This window comes from Arvicanthis niloticus, chromosome 6, assembly GCF_011762505.2.
Source record: "Arvicanthis niloticus isolate mArvNil1 chromosome 6, mArvNil1.pat.X, whole genome shotgun sequence".
NCBI lineage: Eukaryota > Metazoa > Chordata > Mammalia > Rodentia > Muridae > Arvicanthis > Arvicanthis niloticus.
Genome location: NC_047663.1, coordinates 91,007,877 through 91,032,132, shown reverse-complemented (window position 1 = coordinate 91,032,132; position 24,256 = coordinate 91,007,877). Strand labels below are relative to the sequence as shown.

Genomic DNA, 24,256 nt, shown 5'->3' with positions numbered 1-24,256 from the left:
TGTCCTTCTAGTCTTTATTATGGAGATGTGATATAACACTGCCTCCCTCTTCTGTAGGTCACTCTCCCCAGCCAGGATGCTCCTATGCTCCCTGGTGACATCATTGGCTTACAGCATGATGCTGGCCCAGGTACCCTCCTGCGCTGTCCCCTGCCTTCCAGCTGTTCTGGCCAAGTCCTGCACCTTTCAACCAATGCCTCAGACTGGATGACCAACCTGCCTGTCCATCTGGAAGAAGCTTGGGCTGGCTCTGTCTGCTCCCTACAGTTGCTTTTTGTCACAGAGCGGCTTACCCCACTGCTGGGCCTTGGGTCTAACCCTGGACTACAGCATCCTGGGCACTATGAGGTCCGGGCTACAGTGGGCAACAGAGTATCCAGGCAAAACCTGTCCTGCAGCTTCAGTGTGGTCTCTCCAGTAGCTGGGCTGAGAGTCATTCACCCTGTTGCCCTTGATGGTCACATCTATGTGCCAACCAATGGCTCAGTCTTGGTGCTTCAGGTAGATTCTGGTGCTAATGCCACTGCCACAGCTCAGTGGTTTGGGGGCAATACTAGTGCTCCCTTTGAGGATGCCTGTCCTCCTGAGGTGGATTTTCTCAAGCAAGATTGCTCTGAAGAGGCCAATGGAACCCTGTTCTCAGTGTTGGTGTTGCCCAGGCTCAAGGAGGGGGATCATGCAGTGGAGATTGTGGCACAAAATGGAGCCAGCCAGGCCAACCTCAGCCTGAGGGTGACAGCTGAGGAGCCCATCTGTGGCCTTCGTGCTGTGCCAAGCCCTGAGGCCCGAGTGCTGCAGGGTATCCTGGTGGTAAGTGTGTCCTACAACCCAGCCCTCTAAATGGAAATTCAGGAAGCCACCTCCCCATTGAGGAAGGATACCCTTCAGCTGTTTTCCGGGATGGTAGTGTCTATTACATGATAGACACCAGTGGGACCTGTAGGGGAGCCCTTGCCTACTTAGTGATTATATCTCCTTAGTGGTGTTGGGTATGGAACCTAGGGACTCATACACAGTAGACAGGTTTTATTGTTGTGAGCTACACCTGAGCCCCATTTAACAATGTGTAAGTTACTGAAGGCCACAGTTAGAACATCTGTTCTAAAGACTCAGATTTTCCTACTCTTGAGATTTTAGGAAGCACTTCATCACACTTGCCCCCTCCCTTCCCTGAGCCTCCACGAGTTCCATGTGTTTCTGGGCGATCTGCAGTGCTTATAGCTACTTGATGCAGGTGCCTATTGAAATGGGATCTGAAAGCTCAAGATCTAGCGAGCTACTTTAGTACCCCAGGGGGATGGCACTGTCTTTATCTTGGGCATGCCCACCGTAGCACCAGCAGTCATTCATTTAAAGGGCCATTTCTGTCTGTGTCTCATGACTTGTCCAGTTGTATATTATGGCTTCCCCTGTGGATACACCTGCTCTGAATTGACCTGGATCAACCTACGAGACTGAGGCTCCTTGAGATTCAAATGTTTTCCCAAAAGATTATCCACCTGAGAAGGAAGCTTATGAGGACTGACTGGTCAGGATGACTATGTTGCTGATGCTAGGTCCACTTCACAAATGCAGGGATTGAGGGAGAGGTCAAGGTGGAATTAAGAGCACTTGGGTGTAGACTAGAGACGTGTCCTCGACACTGGCTCTCAGTACCCAGCTTGGCCCCTATTCTATATAGCTCCAAACCAACATGGTCCTGGGTACTCCCTTGCCCCCCTTTACATGAGTGCCTTGCAGTCAGGGTTCAACTGGTAGACCCCCCTTGTCTACCCTGCAGCACACACAAAATTCTTCAGTAAGTCTGAGGGGGACAGAAGGGCCCAGGAGCAGAGTCAGCTTTAGGTTGGAACAAAATTGTAGCTTCAGCCAATGTCATGTCCTTTCCCTAGCGGTACAGCCCTATGGTGGAGGCTGGCTCAGATGTGGCCTTCCGGTGGACCATTGATGATAAGCAGTCCCTGACTTTCCACAACACCGTCTTCAATGTAATATACCAGAGTGCTGCCATCTTCAAGCTCTCGGTAGGCAGAGGCCAGTGGCGGGAGGCATGGGGTCCTGGGATATCTGGGTGCTCACTTTTGCCTTCTGTTCTGCTTTGCTTTGCCCCTGAGGACCCTGCTGCAGCTGTGGGTGAGTGTGGGGAGGCTGCTGAGTTGGGGCTCGAGGCCTTTCACCCATTGGTCTGTCCTTGCTGCCTCTGGGCCATACCCACTGATGCCTGTCTCCTTAGCTGACAGCTTCTAACCATGTGAGCAACATCACCGTGAACTACAATGTCACTGTGGAGCGGATGAACAAGATGCATGGGCTGTGGGTATCTGCAGTGCCGGCTGTGTTGCCCCCCAATGCCACACTGGCACTGACAGGTGGTGTGCTGGTGGATTCAGCTGTGGAAGTGGCCTTCCTGTGAGTGCCTCTGGGTCTAGAGAGGGGGACTGGCTAGCTGAACAGGGCCTGGGTTGGGGATGGCATCGGGTTCTTATTTCGGCCCCTAGCATTTACCCTGGAGTCCTGGTTTAGAGCTGCAGTTTCCTCCTCTGTTGGGAGTACTAGTGGGTAGGGCCATATGAGGGCCAGAGGTCTTGGTATAGTAGAGCCGATGTGGTACCTTGAACCCATGAATCGGGAAAGAGTGGTTGTAGAAGTTCATTCAGAGCCGGGGGCACCCTGCCTGCTCATCTTGCTTGCTCACTATCTGCCTGCTGCCCTGGCAGGTGGGACTTTGGAGATGGGGAGCAGCTACTCCGCCAGTTCAAGCCTCCTTACGATGAGTCCTTCCAGGTTCCAGACCCCACAGTGGCCCAGGTGCTGGTGGAACACAATACCACGCATATTTACACTACCCCAGGTGAGGGGTGGGGCTATTGCCTTTCGTGTCCTGAGCTTGGACAGCCTACCTTTGGGCACCCACACATCGAGGATTGGGGGTTGACAGAGTTCCTCAGGCCTCAATTTAAAATTTCCAGAAATGGGGTTCTCTGGTCTTCAACTTTCAGCCTTTTGGGGAAAGTAAGATGGGGGTCATTGTTTAATTGTAGAAACGCCTGAGGCTGCACACCCTAACAGCCCCACTCCTTATTTAGCATGTGATACTTGTGCTGTGTGCTTGTGCTGGTATTCGCTTCCATGTTCACCCTTATGCAGTTGTGCTTAGAAATGGTCCTATCCATTTTCTTGCTCCTTGTGGACTTGGGTGCTCTGCCCAGTCCATGGCCTGGGTGTGACCACTGTGTCCATGCAGTAACAGGTGCTTGGTGGGGTTCTGTGAGTAGGAAGTCCCATTTGGCCCTGTCTCCACAGGTGAGTACAACCTGACGGTCCTTGTGTACAATACCTATGAGAATCTGACGCAGCAGGTGCCAGTGAGTGTGCGCACTCTTCTCCCCAATGTGGCTATTGGCATGAGCAGCAACGTCCTGGTGGCTGGCCGACCCATCACCTTTTCCCCATACCCACTGCCCTCAGCTGATGGTGTCCTATATACGTGGGACTTTGGGGATGGCTCACCTGTCCTAATAAAGAGCCAGCCAGTACTCAACCACACCTACAACATGACGGGCACCTACAGAGTTACCTTGGAGGTTAACAACACAGTGAGCAGTGTGGCAGCATATGCAGACATCCAGGTCTTCCAGGAACTGCATGGCCTGACTGTGTATTTGAACCCGTCTGTGGAGCAGGGAGCCCCCATGGTGGTCAGTGCTTCTGTGGAGTCAGGTGACAACATTACATGGACATTTGACATGGGAGATGGCACAGTATTCACAGGACCTGAGACTACAGTACAGCATGTATACCTGCGGGCCCAGAACTTCACAGTGACAGTAGGAGCAGCCAGCCCTGCTGGCCACTTGTCCCAGAGCCTGCATGTGCAAGTCTTTGTCCTGGAGGTGTTACGCATAGAGCCCTCTACCTGCATCCCCACACAGCCCAGTGCCCAGCTCAAGGCTTATGTCACTGGGGATTCTGCCCATTACCTCTTTGATTGGACTTTTGGGGATGGCTCCTCCAATGTGACTGTCCATGGGCATCCATCAGTGACACACAACTTCACTAGGAGTGGCATATTCCCACTGGCATTGGTTTTGTCAAGCCATGTGAACAAGGCACATTATTTTACCAGCATCTGTGTGGAACCTGAGATACGTAACATCACTCTGCAGCCTGAGAGGCAGTTTGTGAAGCTGGGGGATAAAGCCTGGCTGGCTGCCTATTCTTGGCCTCCATTCCCGTACCGATATACCTGGGACTTTGGCACCGAAGACACTACCCACACCCAAACTGGGGGCTCTGAAGTGACATTTATCTACCGAGAACCAGGCTCCTACTTGGTGACAGTCACTGTGTCCAACAACATCTCTTCTACCAATGACTCGGCTTTTGTGGAGGTCCAGGAGCCTGTGTCAGTCACTGGCATCAGGATCAATGGCTCCCGTGTGCTAGAGCTGCAGCAGCCATATCTGTTCTCAGCCATGGGCAATGGGAGCCCTGCCACCTACCTGTGGGAACTGGGAGATGGCAGCCAGCACGAGGGCCCTGAGGTCACTCATATCTACAGCAGCACTGGTGATTTCACTGTCAGGGTGTCTGGCTGGAATGAGGTGAGCCATAGTGAGGCCCAACTCAATGTCACCGTAAAGCAGCGTGTGCGGGGCCTCACCATCAACGCCAGCCGCACAGTGGTGCCCCTGAATGGTAGTGTGAGCTTTAGTACCGTGTTGGAGGTGGGTAGTGATGTGCATTACTCCTGGGTGCTCTGTGACAGATGCACACCCATTCCAGGCGGCCCCACTATTTCCTACACCTTCCGCTCTGTGGGCACCTTCAATATTATTGTCACAGCTGAGAATGAGGTGGGGTCTGCCCAGGACAGCATCTTCATCTATGTTCTGCAGCTCATTGAGGGGCTGCAGGTGGTGGGGGGCAATGGCAGCTGCTGCTTCCCTACCAACTACACACTGCAGCTGCAAGCTGCAGTTAGGGATGGCACCAACATCTCCTATAGCTGGACAGCCCAGCAGGATGGCGGCCTCACCCTCATTGGCAGTGGCAAGAGCTTTTCTCTCACTGCACTCAAAGCTAGCACCTACTATGTCCATCTTAGGGCCACTAACATGTTGGGCAGTGCCTCAACCAACCGTACTATAGACTTTATGGAGCCTGTGGAGAGTCTAACCCTATCTGCAGCCCCCAATCCAGCTGCTGTCAACATGAGCCTCACCCTTGGTGCTGAATTGGCTGGTGGCAGTAGTGTTGTTTACACTTGGTACCTGGAGGAAGGACTAAGTTGGGAGACTTCCACGCCATCCACCACCCATACCTTTGCTACACCTGGCCTACACTTGGTCAGAGTCACAGCTGAGAACCAGTTGGGCTCAGTCAATGCCACAGTTGAAGTGTCCATACAGATGCCTGTGAGTGGCCTGAGCATCAGAACCAGTGAGCCAGATAGCATCTTCGTGGCAACTGGCTCCACTGTACCCTTCTGGGGTCAGCTGGCCGAAGGTACCAATGTGACTTGGTACTGGACCTTGCCAGGTGGTAGTAAGTACAGCCAGTACATTGCTGTGCGCTTCCCCTCTGCTGGCAACTTCTCTCTGCGGCTTAATGCTTCCAATGCAGTCAGTTGGGTCTCAGCCATGTACAATCTCACAGTAGAGGAGCCCATTGTGAGCCTGGTGCTGTGGGCCAGCAGCAAGGTGGTGGCACCTGAGCAGCCAGTTCACTTTCAAGTCTTGCTGGCAGCTGGCTCTGCTGTTACTTTCCGACTTCAGGTTGGCGGGTCTATCCCTGAAATGCTCCCTAGTCCCCACTTCTCCCACAGCTTCTTTCGGGTTGGAGACCATCTGGTGACCGTGCAGGCTGAGAACCACGTGAGCCGTGCCCAGGCACAGGTTCGCATCTTAGTACTGGAGCCTGTTGTTGGGCTGCAGGTACCCAACTGCTGTGATCCAGGCATGGCCACAGGCACTGAGAAGAACTTCACAGCCCGGGTGCAGCGGGGTTCCCGAGTTGCCTATGCCTGGTATTTCTCCTTGCAAAAAGTTCAGGGTGACTCATTAGTCATTTTATCTGGCCGTGATGTCACTTACACGCCTGTGGCTGCAGGGTTACTGGAGATCCATGTGCGTGCCTTCAATGAACTGGGTGGTGTGAACCTCACACTCATGGTGGAAGTCCAGGATATAATCCAATATGTAACACTTCAAAGTGGCCGCTGCTTTACCAACCGCTCAGCCAGGTTTGAGGCTGCTACAAGCCCTAGTCCCCGGCATGTAACCTACCATTGGGACTTTGGGGATGGGACTCCAGTACAGGAAACAGAGGAATCCTGGGCTGACCACTACTACCTACATCCTGGGGACTACCGTGTAGAGGTGAATGCTACAAACCTAGTGAGTTTTTTTGTGGCACAGGCCACAGTGACTGTCCAGGTGCTGGCCTGCAGGGAACCTGAAGTGGAGGTAGCGCTGCCTCTGCAGGTGCTGATGCGACGTTCCCAGCGCAACTACCTAGAGGCCCATGTTGATCTACGCAACTGTGTCTCATACCAGACTGAGTATCGATGGGAAGTATATCGAACTGCCAGCTGCCAACGGCCAGGACGAACGGTTCAAATGGTACTGCCTGGTGTGGATGTGAGCCGGCCCCAGTTGGTGGTGCCACGGCTGGCACTGCCTGTGGGCCACTACTGCTTTGTGTTTGTGGTTTCATTTGGGGACACACCATTGTCACGGAGTATCCAGGCCAATGTGACAGTAGCTGCTGAGCGTCTGGTACCCATCATTGAAGGTGGCTCATACCGGGTATGGTCAGACACACAGGACCTGGTGCTGGATGGGAGCAAGTCCTATGACCCTAATCTGGAGGATGGTGATCAGACACCGCTCAACTTCCATTGGGCTTGCGTGGCTTCAACACAGGTCAGCCATGGGGACTTAGAGTAACAGGTCCTCCCTGCCTCTTCCATCTCATGGTTCATGTCTTCTAAGTGCCTAACACTTGGGTTATTCTTGGGGTGGGTCTTAGGCCCAGCATAAAAAAGGTTTTCTAGGCTAGGTTCTACCTTGAGGATGGTTAATGATCTCGCACCCCATTTCCTTTATTTGCTGTCATAGAGTGAGACAGGTGGCTGTGTGCTGAACTTTGGACCTCGTGGGAGCAGTGTGGTCACCATCCCCCTGGAACGCCTAGACGCTGGTGTAGAATATACCTTCAACCTCATAGTGTGGAAAGCAGGCCGGAAGGAAGAAGCCACCAACCAGACGGTGGGTCACATCCCCACCCTCCCAGTGTGTCCTCATGCCAGGACAGGACCGGTTCCAGCCTGGTATTTTTTAGTCCTAGTTGTAGTATCCCCTGGGGCTGTGAGTTCTCTCTAACCTACTGCTGATTTTGATAAATGATCAAAAAAATGATAAATGATCAAAAAAGCATTGCTTTTATCTGAAAATCCAGGACACAGTATCTTAGTTGTGTGAAATATGAGAGGACAGGTTAGCATGGTGGCACTTGTGTAATCCTAGCACTTTGAGAGTAGAGCCAGGAAGACTGGGAGTTCTAATCTTACCAACACAATGATAACCTGTGTCTGAAAACCAAAATGAATCTTAAGTCATACAAGCACTCTGGTTTGTAAACAATGCACTTTATTCTGCCAGAATGAAAGGCTACTAATGAGAAAGCAAGGCCCTTGCCTACCTAGGCAACAGCAATTGTCCACATAACATGGCCTTCCTTCTGGGGCAGTGAGCCAGTTCTTGTTTTTAGACTTCTTCCCTGGATCTCCCATAAGGATAAGGACCACTTCTTTTGCAGACTGATGACTCCTGCCAGTGTGTGTGGAGGGGTGCTGGGCAATTCTGATGCCTGGGGGGAGGGGGGCAGATTGTCTTCCCCAGCACTAAGCCTTCTCAGGTCACCTACATAGTAAAGTCTTCCAAGGAAGAGGACACTCAGTAGGTCCTGCCTGACTGAGCTGTTCCAGGCCCCACTCAGGTCAGCCAGCATCTCTGGGACAGAGCTATGTAAAAAGCAACTAACCTTGACTTCCTGGATGCTTTGTTTCTGTCGGTGGGTGCCAATGCTTCCTCCTGCCAGGCCACCAAGGCCCTGGACTGATACTACTCACATGCCATTCTGGATTTAGCTAGTTAGCTCACTTACTTCACTCCAGCCCAGAGGTACAACTTGGAATTTGGGCCAAACTTGAGTGACCTGGTCCAAGAAGCTTTCCCAGCATACACAGAGTGTGGAGCCTCCCTGTGACATGCTTGTCCCTTCTAGGTGCTGATCCGAAGTGGACGGGTACCCATTGTATCTCTTGAGTGTGTGTCCTGCAAGGCACAAGCAGTGTATGAAGTGAGCAGCAGCTCCTATGTGTACTTGGAGGGTCACTGCCACAACTGCAGCAGTGGCTCCAAGCAGGGGGTAAGTAGCCATTGTTAGACAGCAGGTATCCTGGGAAGGCTCCAGGACGCCACTCTCACCATGTCCCCCATGCTTCCATCATGCAGCGCTGGGCAGCTCGCACTTTCAGCAATAAGACTCTGGTGCTGAATACAACAACAACATCCACCGGTAACACTGGCATGCGTCTGGTAGTGCGGCCTGGTGCACTGCGTGATGGGGAGGGCTACATCTTCACACTCACTGTGCTGGGCCACTCAGGGCAGGAAGAGGGCTATGCCTCAATCCGCCTCTTGCCCAACCGTCCTCCACTTGGAGGCTCCTGCCGCCTGTTTCCATTGGATTCTGTGCGTGGCCTCACCACTAAGGTTCACTTCGAATGCACAGGTGAGTGTGGATTATCTGGAGATGCTGCTATGGGTCTGGACTCTGTACTGATGCCATTGTCCATAGGGTGGCGTGATGCAGAGGATGGTGGAGCCCCACTGGTATATGCCCTATCACTAAAGCGCTGTCGTCAGAGCTACTGTGAGAGTTTCTGCATCTATAAGGGTAGTCTCTCTACCTATGGGGCTGTCTTGCCTCCTGGATTCCAGCCCCTTTTTGTGGTGAGCCTGGCTGTGGTTGTAGAAGACCAGCTGGGTGCTACTGTGGTTGCACTCAACAGGTGAGCTGAACCCTGGGAAGGGAACACCAGCTGACCGCCAACTGCTTACAGTCCACTTCCACTTTCTAGGTCTCTGACCATTGTCCTACCAGAACCCGGTGGAAATGCTGCAGACCTCATACCCTGGCTACACAGCCTGACTGCTAGTGTGCTCCCTGGGCTCCTGAAGCAGGCTGACCCTCAGCATGTCATCGAGTACTCATTAGCCCTCATTGCTGTGCTCAATGAGGTCAGTGCACACAGGCTGAGAAGGAGCCCACACATGTGCTCCATGACTTAGTTCAAACCAGTGTAGTTCCCTAATATCTTGGAATGACAAGGCCTGCCCTCAGTCTCTACCACATCCTGGGCCCTTATCAAGGTCACCTCACCTCCAGTACTCTCTTGATACCCTGAGCCCTATACATGACCTGAATTATCCTTGATCTTTATATCCCTGCCCATGCCTCATAACTGTACTCTAGAAACCTTGCCAGATATCACATGGAGGCCTGTCCTCTTCTCATGGTTCTCCTATGTTCCCCGCCTTCTCCAGTATGAGCAGGCCCCAGATATGGTGTCAGAGCCCAACCTTGAGCAGCAGCTGAGAGCCCAAATGCGTAAGAACATCACAGAGACCCTGATCTCCCTGCGGGTCAACACTGTGGATGACATCCAGCAGATCACTGCTGCATTAGCCCAGTGCATGGTAAGACAGATAAATGTAGCCTTCTGCACCACTCACAGCCCCGTGTGCTTGAGTGGACATATGTGCAGTGAGTGAGGGCTTCAAGACTCCATATTCTTCCCAGGCTCTGCCAGTTTTCTGCATCCTCACTGTTGTCTCCCAGTATGAGCTCACATGCTCTTCCGATGACTTTAGGGTATCCCCAGATAGAAAGAGTAGTCCAGGTGTGTGTGCCTTCTCATCAGGCCTGTCCTCATGCCCCACTTAACTAGGCTTACCTGACATGGCCTTACTGATCTATGAGGTATAAATTTTCCAAGCTGTAGATTTTGTGAGCCAAGCAGGCCATATCTGACGGGAAAGGCATGTTGTCAGGGTGGGGATCAGTATAGGGGCCAGGACAACAGTCAAGTCCTCAGAGGACAAAGACTCAGAGAGCTCTGGATAGAGGTCACTATCGGCATGTGGCTTTCTATACCCTTGAGTGTATCTAGATTTGAACTTATCCAGGCCCTTGACATTGCCTTACTATTAGCTATGGAAACAGATAGTTGGGGTGATCAGGATACTGTAGTATAGGCCTCGGGAAAAACTTGGCTGCATCCTGGGGTTGGGAGGAGCCATAGAAGTCTTAGCAAGGAAAGCCTAGATTTCCATCCTGGCAGGTGACCAGTGCAGGGTTAGAGGCAGGAAGTTGCCTTGAATCTCAGCCAGTATGAGGAGACAGAGCCATTTAGTTGCATGGGGGTGGAACCCATGGATGTCACGAGTCTGTACCCTGTGGATGGGTCTAGACGCCATGCTGATCTTCCTTGTAGGTGTCCAGCAGGGAGCTCATGTGCCGCTCATGCCTGAAGAAGATGCTACAGAAGTTGGAGGGCATGATGCGCATCTTGCAAGCTGAAACCACTGAGGGCACCTTGACACCCACCACCATTGCTGACAGCATTCTCAATATCACAGGTGCACAAGCTGCCCATCCCACCTCCTGGCCCCCCCTTCCAGCTCTTACCACCTCTTCTTAACATCTCTTACTTCCTTTGCCTGTCCCAGGTGACCTCATCCACCTGGCCAGCTTGGACATGCAGGGCCCACAGCCCTTGGAGTTGGGGGCAGAGCCGCCTTCCCTGATGGTGGCATCCAAGGCCTACAACCTCTCATCGGCCCTCATGTGCATCCTCATGCGTTCTCGAGTGCTCAATGAGGAGCCTCTGACTCTTGCGGGCGAGGAGATTGTGGCTCTGGGCAAGCGCTCAGACCCACTCAGCCTTCTGTGTTATGGCAAAGCCTTGGGGCCCACCTGCCACTTCTCCATTCCTGAGGCCTTCAGTGGGGCCCTGTCGAACCTCAGTGATGTGGTGCAGCTCATCTTCCTTGTGGATTCCAACCCCTTTCCCTTTGGCTATATTAGCAACTATACTGTCTCCACCAAAGTGGCATCTATGGCCTTCCAGACACAGACTGGTACCCAGATCCCTATTGAGCAGTTGGCTACAGAGCGTGCCATCACAGTGAAGGTGCCAAACAACTCAGACCAGGCTGCCCAGAGCTCCCACAATCCTGTGGGTTCTACCATTATACAGCCGCAGGCCTCAATCAGTGCTGTGGTCACTGCAGAGAACAGCAACCCTCAAGCTGGGCTGCATCTAAGGATCACTTACACAGTGCTTAATGGTGGGTGTCAGGGGTGGGCACATGAGCTGCCTGCCTTTCTTCCTTCTTTGTCCCTGGGGAGGGGGGTCTTTATGCAAGTAGCATTCAATTTGCACTCACTGGTTCTGGGGGTCTGGCTAACATTCAGTTTTCCTGCTGCCCTGGTTCCTAAAGCCCATATACCTGTGGCCACAGAGAAGCATGTGTTGACTTCCATGTGGAATTTCTTGTAGTCCTCTGCTTAGATGGCCCTTAATCCCCCTGGCAACAACTCGTAGGGTGTCCTCAGGGTGATGAGCTTTTTGGTGGCTGTCTGATACTGTGTATGTTGCCCCCAGAGCACTATCTGTCTGAGGAGCCTGAGCCCTATTTGGCTGTGTACTTGCACTCGGTGTCCCAGCCCAATGAGTACAACTGCTCGGCCAGTAGGAGGATCAGCCTGGAGGTGCTAGAGAGTGCTGATCACAGGCTCTACACCTTCTTCATTGCCCCAGGGTGAGTGCCTCCCACCAGAATCACAGAAATGGGCGTTGCAGAGAGGAAGGAGGTGGCAGAAGGGTGAATGTAACTTGGCCCTCATTAGTGACAGGTGTGTGGGCTTTATGGAACCAGGGCAACAGGAAGGCTGGCCATGACACCTGGCAATCAGAGTCTGGCTATGACATTGCTCTGTCCCTTATAGAACTGGGACCTTGGACAGGAGTTACTACCTGAACCTGACCAGCCATTTCCACTGGTCTGCACTGGAGGTGTCTGTGGGCCTGTATACATCCCTGTGCCAGTACTTCAGTGAGGAGATGATGATGTGGAGAACGGAGGGGATTGTACCCCTGGAGGAGACCTCACCCAGCCAGGCTGTCTGCCTCACCCGCCACCTCACTGCCTTTGGTGCCAGCCTTTTTGTGCCTCCCAGCCATGTCCAATTCATCTTTCCTGTGAGTAATGCCCCTGCTCCTGGATCCCTTCTCATATTGAGAGGGCCTCCTGATTCCATCCTTAGAAATTAAAGGAGAGTGAGCTGAAGCCACCTGTACCTGATGACTCTTTCTCCCCAGGAACCATCTGCAAGAATTAACTACATTGTCCTCCTGACATGTGTCATATGCCTGGTGACCTATGTGGTCATGGCTGTGATCCTGCACAAGCTGGACCGGCTGGATGTTAGCCGGGTCCGTGTCATCCCATTCTGTGGGAAGGGGGGCCGCTTCAAATATGAAATCCTTGTTAAGACCGGCTGGAGCCGAGGTTCAGGTAAGGAGAGGGGTGACTGGGTGGAGATATGGAGTCTACCCTGGTCTCGATGCTCCAGCCTGGATCCTGGACCCTGTCTGGTGATTATGGAGACAGTACTCAGAATGTAAATAAGGACCTACCTTGGAGATGATTAAACAACAAATATGGATTGTGAGTGTAGCTCAATGGCAAAACAGTGACCTAGGATGTATATGCCTGGGTTTCATCCACAGTGCTGCACACATACAAAGAGAAACTTAGATTCATTTGTCTTTCCTGAGAAAGACAACAGGTCCAAGAGCCAAGAAGGTGCTCCTCACTCTACAGAGCAGCCTCGCACACAAGTTCAAATGCACTGTTGTAGTTGTCTGCAGCCCATCCTTAGTTCTTTCTTTATTGGCCGGGGCGGGGGCCAGGCACACTGTAGCTCTGACTGATCTGGAACTCCCTGTGTAGACCAGGCTGCCCTCACAGATACCCACCTGCCTGTGCCATGGATTGAAGTGAGTGCTGGGGTTAGAGAATAAAGGCTGCACTGCCATGCCCACCTGATGCTTAGCATTAACACTGACACTCATTGTTGGGGCTGCAGAGATGGCTCAGCAGGTAAGCCTGGCAACCTGAGTTTGGTTCCTAGGCCCCATAAGCTAAAAGAAGAGAACAGACCCTGTGGTTGATTCTCTGACCTTCACATGTGCACTGTAGCTTGTACTCAATAAATAAAATGCAATAACAAAACAAAGAAACCCAAGGTGCTAGCTGACATTGGTGACACACCCCTTTAATCCCAGCACTCGGGAGGCAGAAGCAGAAAGATCTTTGAGTTCGAGGCCAGCCTGGTCTACAGAGTGAGTTCCAGGATAGCCAGGGCTACTTGGAGAAACTCTCTCTCTCAAAAAAACAAATAAAACAAAAAAATCAAATCAAGGTATTTAGCTGGGTATGCGGCCACATGCCTTTAATCCCAGCAGACAGGAGGCAGGGGCAGATGGGACTCCAACCTGATCTACATAGGAAGTTTTAGGCCAGCTAGAGTTACATAGTAAAATCCTGTCTCAGAATTTTAGGAAAAAAAAAGTTTAAAGAAATAATAATAAGAGCTCACTGTTTGTGTAGACTGGAAAAATGGGTTGTAAAGGTACTGGACCAAACTGGAATTCAATTTCTGGGATCCACATGATGGAAGGAAAGAACCAACTCCTGCAAATTACCCTCTGACCTCCATAAGTAAGCTGTAAGCTGAGACACAGATGCCTCCCAAAATCAGTGGGGCTTTGCTTTTTTCTTCTCTTGTACAATCTATCCCGTCTGCAGCCTCCCCTTCCTTCATTCCTGTCAGAAAAAAGCAGGCCTGCCAAGCAGACCAGCTAAACATGGTATAAGATGGAGTAAGACAAGACACAAACCTCATGTCACTGCTGAGTGAGACATCCCAGGAGGAAAAGAGTCCCAAGAGCAGGTGCCCCACTTGTCAGAGACACTGCACTCCCACTGTTAGGAGTTAAACAACCACAGCATGTATGCAGAGGGTCTAGGGCAAACCCACGCAGGCTCTGTGATTGCTGCTTGAGTCTCTGTGAGCCCGAGTCCTGCCCAGTTGATTCTGTGGGCTGTGTTCTCCTCTTGTTCTTGACTCCTCTGCCTCCTAAATCCTTTCTCCCCCTCTTCCTTAGGGTTTCCTGAGCTCTGCCTAATATTTGGCTCTAGGTTTCTGCAGTTTTTGCTCCCATCAGCTACTGGAGGACGCTGCTCTGATGATGATTGGCCTAGGCATGGATCTGTGTGTAGAAGTGGTTTTGTTTGGCTTTGTTTTTTTTTTGTTGTTGTTTTTTTGGTTTTTTTTTTTTGGTTTTTTTTTTGTTTTTCGAGACAGGGTTTCTCTGTGTAGCCCTGGCTGTCCTGGAACTCACTCTGTAGACTAGGCTGGCCTCAAACTCAGAAATCCTGCCTCTGCCTCCCAAGTGCTGGGATTAAAGGCGTGCACCACCACCGCCCGGCGTTTGGCTTTGTTTTTAATCAAGGGTATTAAGGATATTACTATTTCCTCAGTATTTCACTTAAAATTCACAAGCCTGGCTGGACAGTGGAGGTTCACACCTTTAATCTCAGCACTTGGGACACAGAGGCAGGTGGATCTCTTAAGTTTGAGGCTAGCTTGGTCTACAGAGTGAGTTCCAGGACAGCCAGGGCTACACAGAGAAACCCTGTCTTGGGGGAAGTTTACAAGCTTGGGCTTCATAGTAAGGTCCATTCCAAGACAGACAGACACACAGATACCCTGGAAGTGAAAGCACATTGCTTGCTTTTGGAATCTTCAAATATTGTGAACGCAACTACTCCAGTGACTTGTGAGACAGAGTAGGCTCTGTCAAGCGACATAGTCCAAGGTCAAATTGACTTTCAACGTTTTCTATTTGCTGTGAATGTTATGGAATGTCCCTGAGAGCTCTTTGGGATGCTTTCACCAGCATCTTCTGCTGAGACAGCCCACTCTTTTTTTTTTTTTTTTTTTTTTTGACAACTTCCCTTGTTTACATGGAAAGTCTCTTTGCTGACAGAGTCCAAGGCAAGAGCTTTTACGTCAACAACTTTGTTTATTTTTTATCCTAATTTTATTTCCAGTGTTGCCCTTTTCCGCTCATGGTGTGTGTGTTTGTGTGTGTGTGTGTGTGTGTGTGTGTGTGTGTGCGCGCGCTTGAGATGGACTCAGGGCTTCCTGCTGAGTACTTGCTGTGCCCTGAGCACTGCCCCAACCCCACCAGTTGCTTTGCCACGCTTTCGTTATTGCTGCCAGTTCTCTCTTCTGAGTACCCAGGTTTTTTTTTTTTTTTTTTTTTTTTTTTATTAGATGAGTACCCAGTTTTTAAAGTTGTGAGTTCATCTATAGAGGAAAGGAGACTCCCTCACTGTATAGCTGTTGTCTGGGGGACTGGCCTGTGAGGAGGCCTGGTCATTAGTGATGTGGATTCTACCACTTGATTTGCTGGAAAGGTTTATGGTCCTGGCTACTGGAAGCCATGCTGCTGTGGGCTTGGTGTTTGTTAACAAATTTAGGAAACTGAGATTTTTGTCTGTTAGAACTATGTATGCTGAACCTGGTAGTGTACGCCTGTAATCCCAGCTACTTGGGAGGCTGAGGCAGAGGGATCACAAATTCAGGCAAGTGAGGGAAAATTCCAGGCTAGTTTGGGCAACTTAGTCAAAGTCTATAGTAAAATAAGATGTTTTTAAAATGACCAGGGATGGACCTCCTAGGTAGAGCATACATAGCCCAGGGTTCAGTCTGCATTACTATAAAAATAAAAATTATAAAACCTGTTTAAAGCTAAGAATGATCTATTTTGTTGGCAAACAGATGGCCCATCAAGTTTTGTATATAATGAATAGCACACCCAGAGTTCTTTGCTTTTTAGGTACCACAGCTCACGTCGGCATCATGTTGTATGGAGAGGACAACCGTAGTGGTCACCGGCACTTAGATGGGGACAGAGCCTTTCATCGAAACAGCCTGGACATCTTCCAGATTGCCACCCCGCACAGCCTGGGCAGCGTGTGGAAGATCCGAGTGTGGCATGACAACAAAGGTCTGGGTGATAGCTGATGCTACTCCTGTATCCTGCCAGCCTGCATCAGTCCTCACTGAGGTGCTTTTCTCCACAGGGCTCAGCCCTGCCTGGTTCCTGCAGCATGTCATCGTCAGGGACCTGCAAAGCGCCCGTAGCACCTTCTTCCTGGTCAACGACTGGCTGTCTGTGGAGACTGAAGCCAATGGGGGCCTTGTGGAGAAGGAGGTGCTTGCAGCAAGTAAGGCTACCACCTGCTGAGGTGGAGACAAGGAGGAGGGGATGACAGTGATGGGCGTGTCTCACTGCTCCCCTGCTGTAACCCTCCTAAATCTTCCCAGATGAAGCTGCCTTGTGGCAGTTCCAGCGGCTCCTTGTAGCTGAGCTGCAGAGAGGCTTCTTTGACAAGCACATTTGGCTCTCCATATGGGACAGGCCACCTCGAAGCCGGTTTACTAGAGTCCAGAGGGTTACCTGCTGCGTCCTCCTCCTCTGCCTGTTCCTGGCTGCCAATGCTGTGTGGTATGGAGTCGTGGGAGATACCACCTACAGGTAGGTCCTGTGAGGTTTGCTGCTCCCCTGGCTGACTTCCTCCTACTCTTTTTAACTCGTTCATTCTTTTCTCTCACCTCAGCATGGGGCCCATGTCCAGACTGATCTCACCAAGTGTTGACACAGTTGCTATTGGCCTTGTGTCCAGTGTGGTAGTCTATCCTGTCTACTTAGCTGTCCTGTTCCTCTTCCGGATGTCTCGGAGTAAGGTGGGCTGAGTAAGGGCCTCAGAACTCTGAGGTCAAGTATGGTTTGTGTTGTTCATTGTGGCAGCCAGAGAAAAAAGTCCAGAAACCAAAAATGATTCTTTGAAAGGGTAGACAGAACTGATAAGCTCTCAGCTAGAGTGACCAAAGGGGAAGAGATTCAGATTACCAGAGTGTGAATTAGAGGAGGCATCTTGGTTCCTCTAGAGAAATAGATGGGGCTAGAAGTAGCTATACACCAAGAGATTAAGGAACCTAGAAGAAGCAGTTGATTGCTAGAAAGACACAAACTGCCAAAGTCAATTCGAAAAGAACCCAGGTGATGGTGGTTCATACCTTTAATTCCAGAAGCAGGTGGATTTTTGAGTTCAAGGCCAGTCAAGTCTACAGAGCAAGCACCAGAACACTCAGGGCTATGGAGAAACACTGGTTTTTTGTTTTTGTTTTTTAAGATTTATTTATTTATTTATTTATTTATTTATTTATTTATTTAATGTATGTAAGTACACTGTAGCTGTCTTCAGAGACACCAGAAGAGGGCATCGGATCCCATTACAGATGGTTGTGAGCCACCATGTGGTTGCTGGGAATTGAACTCAGGACCTCTGGAAGAGCAGTCAGTGTGCTTAACTACTGAGCCATCTCTCCAGCACCCTGAGAAATGCTGTTTTGAAAAAAACAAAATAAAACAAAACAAAACAAAAAAACCCTCAAGGATCCCTACAGCAAGTAAAGAACCCAAGTCAGTCGTTGAGAATCATCACAAAGACAAGCCAAAGCCAGGTCAGTGGCTTCCTGCCCAGTTCTAGCATCCATTGAAGACTGACATCACTGTTCTCTCCTCACAGGTGTCTGGGGACCAAAACCCCACACCCACAGGGCAGCAGGCCCTAGATGTTGACAGCTACCTGGACCCATCTGTGCTAGACAGCTCCCTCCTCACACTCTCTGGCCTCACAGAGGTGAAGGCTCCCCCAGGGACTCAGGGCAGGCTGAGCTGGTTAGGACTGGTTGGGCTGCCATCCCTGCTGCTGCAGAGCACACTGATATGCTTTTTCCTTCTAAGCAGGCCTTCTCTGGGCAAGTGAAGAATGACTTGTTTCTGGAAGATGCTAAAAGGTGAGGCTGCCTGAAGAATCAATGAGCTTTGGCCTAAGTCAGTGTTGCCCTGCAGGCCATGGTGGGGTTGGGTTGTGTGTCCTCATCTATTGTGACAGTCTCTGGGTACCATGACTGATGTGTCTTTTTGTGTGATGTTTCCTGTGCCTGTGTGACTAGGCTTGGGTCAGGTACATGTAACAATGTCTGTGTTGCCCACAGCCTAGTGTGCTGGCCGTCCAGTGAGGGCACCACCCTTAGTTGGCCAGACCTGCTCAGTGACCCATCTGTCGTGAGCAGCACAATGCAGCGATTGGCCCAAGGCAGGCCTGGCTGCATGTTGGGCTCAGAGGAAGATGGCGCCTCTCTGGTCAGCCCTTCTTTGCCTGCCAAATACTTGTCAGCCTCAGGTGAGCCAGAGGTGGGAAGGAATGGCTTCTAAGCTCTAGGGGAATTCAAGGTACCAAGTAGTCATGCCACTTCAACATGTTTTGTTCTCTCTAGATGAAGACCTGATCCATCAGGTACTGGCTGATGGGGCTAACAACCTGGTTCCTACCCAAGAAGCCCTCATAGAAACAGACCTGCTTACTAGCCTGTGAGTGCCTGGCATGGTTGGAAGGAGGTAGGGTGTTTGGGGTAGCTGTGTTGTGGTACCCTGCACCTGCCTCAAAATGCTGAGGCCCTGACTGCACTGTAATCAGTGCTGGATGGTGCCTGGGTTGCTTGGCTGCTCTGTAGAGAGGAGTTCATGGGATCCCAAGGGACCCAGCATCCTTTAGAGAAGTGGCAGAAGTGTGGGATGTTTGAGAAATGGAGAGGCAACCAGCATGTACCTCAGGGGCTTGGTCTGGGAAGATATTTTGGTTTGTATTTTGAGGCAAGGTCTTACTGCATAGCCATAAAGGAACTTTGATTTTGGAGTCAAAATGGAAAAATCATGTAAATGTTCTTTTTTTAAAATAGATTTATTTATTTCATATATGTGAGTACACTGTAGCTGTCTTCATGCACACCAGAAGAGGACATCGGATCCCATTACAGATGGTTGTGAGCCACCATGTGGTTGCTGGGAATTGAACTCAGGTCCTCTAGAAGAGCAGTCAATGCTCTTGACCGCTGAGCCATCTCTCCAGCCCCCCCCCCTTTTTTTTTTTAATAGATTTATTTATTTCATATATGTATGTAAATGTTCTTAAGTGCCTCATTTTCAGTTTGATTATTTGAATGCTTAAGAATTAACAAGTTTCTTGGTTTTCTTGATTTAGTGACAAGAGTTCACATAGAATTATATATTTTTCTCATCCCTATCTTTTTTTTTTTTTGTTTGTTTTTTGTTTTTTTGTTTTTTTGTTTTTTTGTTTTTCGAGACAGGGTTTCTCTGTATAGCCCTGGCTGTCCTGGAACTCACTCTGTAGACCAGGCCGGCCTCGAACTCAGAAATCCGCCTGCCTCTGCCTCCCAAGTGCTGGGATTAAAAGCGTGCGCCACCACCGCCCGGCCTCCCTATCTATTTTAATATCTATATTTTTGTTTAAAATTTTTGTTTGATTTTTTCAAAACAGTTTCTTTGTGTAGCTCTGACTGTTCTGGAACTCACTCTGTAGACCAGGCTGGCCTCGAACTTACACAGATCTCCCAGCCTCTGTCTCCCAAGTGTTGGGATTAAAAGCATGCACCACCACTACCTGGCTCATTCTAAATCTCAAACACCAGAAATTAGTGATATATGAACTATACCAGAATGTAGAAAGGGAGACTTCTCTGAATTACTTGACCATGGCATGGAGAAACTGGTGACCTAGGGAGTTGCTGGTCATGGCTACCAGCTCCCCACCTGAAGCTCTTCTACAGCTGTGCTCCTTAGGGTCAACCCAGAGCTGAGTCCCCCAGAGTTATTCTGTCCCTATTAGGTGACTGAGACAGGAGTCTGTAACTCTCTTTGCCATCATTCTTTAGCAAACTCTCTGAGCTTCTTTCCGAATGCAGGACTCGTGTGTACCTTCCATCTCATGCCCTTTTCTGCCTGGACCACTGCTAAGACCTGCTCTGTGGCTCTGGACCTGCTCTGTGGTTCTCTGTTTTCCTGGCTCCCTCATGTTCTTGCTGTATCACATACCACCTGTATCCCATGCTTAAAAAGACAGTCAGTATCCTGGCAGACTTCAATTATCCCCATAGCAGCCTCACAGCAGGGTTGGAGGCCAGTGCTTGCCAGTATTTATTCCCCAGGACTTTGGCATCCACTTGAGAGTAGATCTGTACCTGGTAACTGATTGAACAGTGACGAGCACAGCTTGCTCATGCAGCTGACTGAGTCTGATGAAAACCTGGTGCTCTGTGCTATGCATCTTAACAGTGTATATCTCCATAGGTACTCTGAGACAGCCACAGGTTGGACGAATAGTAAAAAGTAGTGTGCCTGTTCCTCATTAGATGGGAATGCTGATATTAAATGACCTCAGTTTTTAAGATCTTAGCTAAATGCTTTATGACTTTTATGTTCAGCAAAGTCAATTTAAAGAAAACCCGTTATTTGTATTTATTTGCTTTTCTGTGGGTGCTTGCCTTGATAAACCCTGCTCATTAAGTAGATTCAGAGACATCAGCACCTGTCACAGGTCCAGGGACAGGTGAGCACGTGGTGTGGACCAGGTAATTAAGAGCCCTGGGACACCGAAAGTACCAGTAAACATGGGGACATTCCCCTCAGACAGCATGGCCATCTCATGTCTTCTTTTTGCTCTTTAACCTTGCTTTCTTGTTTCTTCCTTTGTTTGTTCATTCATTCGTTTGTTGGTTTTGAAACAGGGTCTCACTATGTATTGGCTGAATCAGAGCTCACTGTGTAGACAAGACTGGCTTTTTAAAAGCACATACCACACAGGAGTGTGTGTCTCTGCAGCATTCTGTAGGGCAGGGCTTGGAGAGTACTTGCAAGGCTTAGAACACAATCCTGTGTGGCTGGCATGTGGTTAGAGAAGGGCCACTGGCTCATGCCAGGACAGAACATGTAAACTAAGCTGTGGACTTAGTAGTTCCCTGGGCAGTGGGTGTCTATACAGGAAGCAAGGAGAATGACCATGGTGTCACGCAGCCCAGTATCACATCACCTGGTTCAAGACTCTAGGATGCTGAAGTGACTGCTCCCTGATGAATGCAGACTCATACCACTGCTGCTTTTTCTTTGGAGGATGCACAAAACTCACGGCCCTTTCCTGTGCCCAGGTCCAGTGTTCCTGGGGAGAAAACAGAAGCTCTGATACTGCAGACTATGGGAGAGAAGAGACCACCCAGCATGGGCCTGACTTGGGAACAGTCCCCGGTGACAAGGCCTTCCAGGACAGGTACACTCACACAGAGCAGGACATCCCTCCCAGGCCTTCCTGAGCTGGCAGCCATACAGTTGTCTGTGTGTCTCCAGGACTGGTGGAAGGTCTTCGGAAGCGACTGCTGCCTGCCTGGTGTGCCCCACTGGCCCATGGGCTCAGCCTACTCTTGGTAGCTGTGGCTGTAGCAGTTTCAGGGTGGATTGGTGCCAGCTTCCCTCCCAGCGTGAGTGTCATGTGGCTTCTCTCAAGCAGCTCCAGCTTCCTAGCCTCATTTCTTGGCTGGGAGCCCCTTAAGGTGAGAGGGCTCCTGGAGGGGAGGGGAGGGGCTACCAGTCTCATGCCTGTTGGCTGATCACACTGTCATTGCAGGTACTGCTGGAAGCCCTCTACTTCTCACTTGTAGCCAAGCGGCTACATCCTGATGAAGATGACACTCTGGTAGAGAGTGCAGCTGTCACGCCTGTAAGTGAGCGTGTGCCCCGTGTGCGTCCCCCACATGGCTTTGCACTCTTCTTGGCAAAGGAGGAAGCTCGCAAGGTCAAGAGGCTCCATGACATGTTAAAGGTAAGCCTTGGCCAGCAGCTGCCCCACCTCATCTCCCGTTGTTTGCCCTGCTCCTGACCTCCAGTGGACAGTCAGGGCTCTGCACCTCCTGTCCTGTCACCTGCTGCTCCCTATGGGTGTTAATATACATCTCAAGTTCCTGCCCCCACTTAGCTTAGAGGGTGCTGGGCACAGCCATTTTAGTTTACAGAGTCTATGTGTCTTCTCCCAAGAGGAGCATTAGCCTTAGGGCTCTAGGACTGTAGGACTGTAGGACTGCTGCAGCTCCTTAGTATAGACCCCTGACGAGGGGAGTCTTAAAACCCTGCTCTATCGCTGTGAGATGGGATCTGCTGATCAGAGCCGTCTATCCCTGTCCCCCAGAGCCTCTTGCTGTATATGCTTTTCTTACTGGTGACGCTGCTGGCCAACTATGGAGATGCTTCTTGCCATGGTCACGCCTATCGCCTGCAGAGCGCCATCAAGCAGGAGTTGGACAGCCAAGCCTTTCTGGCCATCACCCGGTAGGGACACTCAGGACACACACTCATACACTAGGCCAGGGTGGCACTGATGCCCACCAAGGCCCATTTTTGTTTTGTTGTTAGTCCATCTCACCCTGTAGGGAACATTTGGAAGTGTGTAGAATCCAGGGTGTCCTCCAGTTAGTTCATGGGCCACATATAACCCAGGGTAGCTAGGAATAAGTTCTAACACAAAGACAGTTTCTATTTAAAGCATGAGATGGTTTATGTTTTTTTGTTATTTTTGTTTGTTTCTGTTCGTTTTTTTAACTCAGCTGTACAGCTCTCAAGCATGACCTTTATAGACAACAACATGTCACAATGTCACACAAATTGAACCTGTGTAATGAAAACTGCTGTGTGGCCCAGAGAAGCGAAAGACTGGGTATCCCTGATCTAGATACTACTTGGGGTCAGACCCAGAAGCGTGCTGGGTACCCCGTGGGTAGAGAATTGGAACACTGCTTAGTCTTCTGTGGTACAAGCACAGTATCAGGACAGAATTATGTGCCCCAAATGCCAGCAGTCCAAGAGTAGGGAACATGGGTCAACATTATCCCTTCCGGCTGCTGCAGCAGCACTTCCTCGACTCTGATAGCCTTGATCTCAGCGGCGGACTGTTGTTGGCAGGTCTGATGAGTTCTGGCCATGGATGTCTCATGTGCTCTTGCCCTATGCCCATGGGAACCAGTCTAGCCCCGAGCTGGGACCTCCAAGGCTCCGGCAGGTGCGGCTGCAGGAAGGTAAGCAGGGGTGGTGGTCCATGCTTATCACTCTGCTCCTCCCTTGCAACCTGCAGCTTAGCTGTTTGAACTCTGCTTAGCTGTGTGACGCTTATCCTCATTAGTTTTCTTCTGTTGTTTTTATAACATAATGTTTGCTTTATGGGTGGCTAGGAAATTTGGGGAGATACAGCACAGGAGCTCAGTTGAGTTGAATAGCAAGTCACCCCTTGGGTTACATTATGTCCTGAGTCCTGGCCCTCTGCTTTCTAGCATTCTGTCCAGACCCTTCTAGCTCGGAGCACATGTGTTCAGCCACAGGAAGCGTGAGCACCAGTGACTATGGCATTGGCTGGCAGAGTGTGGTGCAAAATGGCTCTGAGACATGGGCCTACTCCGCACCAGACCTGCTGGGGTGAGTAGAAGAGCCTAAGGCCCCCCTGGGTGAGGGAAGGTCGCCAGAGGATCTTCTGGCCCCCTTGGGGCCATGCCTATCAGATGCTCTCAGAACTAAGGAGTTTCCAACCCTGCCCTGTCTCCACAGTGCCTGGTACTGGGGCTACTGTGCGGTGTATGACAGTGGGGGCTATATACAGGAGTTAGGACTGAGTCTAGAGGAGAGTCGAGCACGGCTGGGTTTCCTGCAGCTGCACAACTGGCTTGACAGCAGGTGGGTGCTGAGTGGGGAAACTAGCTGCTCCCTTGGCAGGCCTTACTTCTAGCCAGCTGTCCCCATGTCTACCCGAGTCCCCTGTGCCCCACCCTCCCTTCCACGCCTCCTATGTTACTGGTGATGTACAGTAGCCACTTCCCATCCTGTATCTTATGCTCCTGTACACACGGCCCCTCGTGCTGATAGCACCCTCCATGCAGGAGCCGTGCAGTGTTTGTAGAACTCACCCGCTACAGCCCTGCTGTGGGGCTACATGCTGCGGTTACACTGCGTCTCGAGTTCCCTGTAGCTGGCCATGCACTGGCTGCCTTCAGTGTCCGCCCGTTTGCATTACGGCGACTCAGCACCGGCCTGTCTCTGCCACTACTCACCTCGGTATGCCCTTCCATTTGACATCTCTCCTCAGGATCC

General features: G+C 50.7%; 1 protein-coding gene across 8 annotated transcripts in view; it reads left to right on the top strand.

The window, feature by feature from the left end:
• The window catches only part of Pkd1 (polycystin 1, transient receptor potential channel interacting), a 46,991-nt gene that overhangs the window by 20,297 nt on the left and 2,438 nt on the right, over positions 1–24,256 (top strand). For 2 of the 8 annotated variants that reach the window (XM_076937203.1, XM_034505112.2), the window contains exons 11-42: positions 58–810; positions 1,893–2,024; positions 2,234–2,409; positions 2,718–2,851; positions 3,304–6,926; positions 7,122–7,271; positions 8,290–8,433; positions 8,520–8,799; positions 8,866–9,079; positions 9,149–9,308; positions 9,615–9,767; positions 10,565–10,709; positions 10,800–11,420; positions 11,738–11,894; positions 12,082–12,334; positions 12,455–12,650; positions 16,046–16,216; positions 16,293–16,436; positions 16,537–16,747; positions 16,830–16,956; positions 17,802–17,915; positions 18,023–18,072; positions 18,274–18,461; positions 18,556–18,649; positions 21,280–21,398; positions 21,476–21,678; positions 21,753–21,947; positions 22,311–22,450; positions 23,081–23,193; positions 23,446–23,587; positions 23,717–23,842; positions 24,046–24,220. In XM_076937203.1, the coding sequence (XP_076793318.1) occupies positions 58–810; positions 1,893–2,024; positions 2,234–2,409; positions 2,718–2,851; positions 3,304–6,926; positions 7,122–7,271; positions 8,290–8,433; positions 8,520–8,799; positions 8,866–9,079; positions 9,149–9,308; positions 9,615–9,767; positions 10,565–10,709; positions 10,800–11,420; positions 11,738–11,894; positions 12,082–12,334; positions 12,455–12,650; positions 16,046–16,216; positions 16,293–16,436; positions 16,537–16,747; positions 16,830–16,956; positions 17,802–17,915; positions 18,023–18,072; positions 18,274–18,461; positions 18,556–18,649; positions 21,280–21,398; positions 21,476–21,678; positions 21,753–21,947; positions 22,311–22,450; positions 23,081–23,193; positions 23,446–23,587; positions 23,717–23,842; positions 24,046–24,220 (9,603 nt within the window). Of the gene's footprint in view, positions 1–57; positions 811–1,892; positions 2,025–2,233; positions 2,410–2,717; positions 2,852–3,303; positions 6,927–7,121; positions 7,272–8,289; positions 8,434–8,519; positions 8,800–8,865; positions 9,080–9,130; positions 9,309–9,614; positions 9,768–10,564; positions 10,710–10,799; positions 11,421–11,737; positions 11,895–12,081; positions 12,335–12,454; positions 12,651–16,045; positions 16,217–16,292; positions 16,437–16,536; positions 16,748–16,829; positions 16,957–17,801; positions 17,916–18,019; positions 18,073–18,273; positions 18,462–18,555; positions 18,650–21,279; positions 21,399–21,475; positions 21,679–21,752; positions 21,948–22,310; positions 22,451–23,080; positions 23,194–23,445; positions 23,588–23,716; positions 23,843–24,045; positions 24,221–24,256 lie in introns of all 8 variants that reach the window. The other 6 variants (XM_076937202.1, XM_034505111.2, XM_076937201.1 and 3 more) reach the window with 4 other exon arrangements.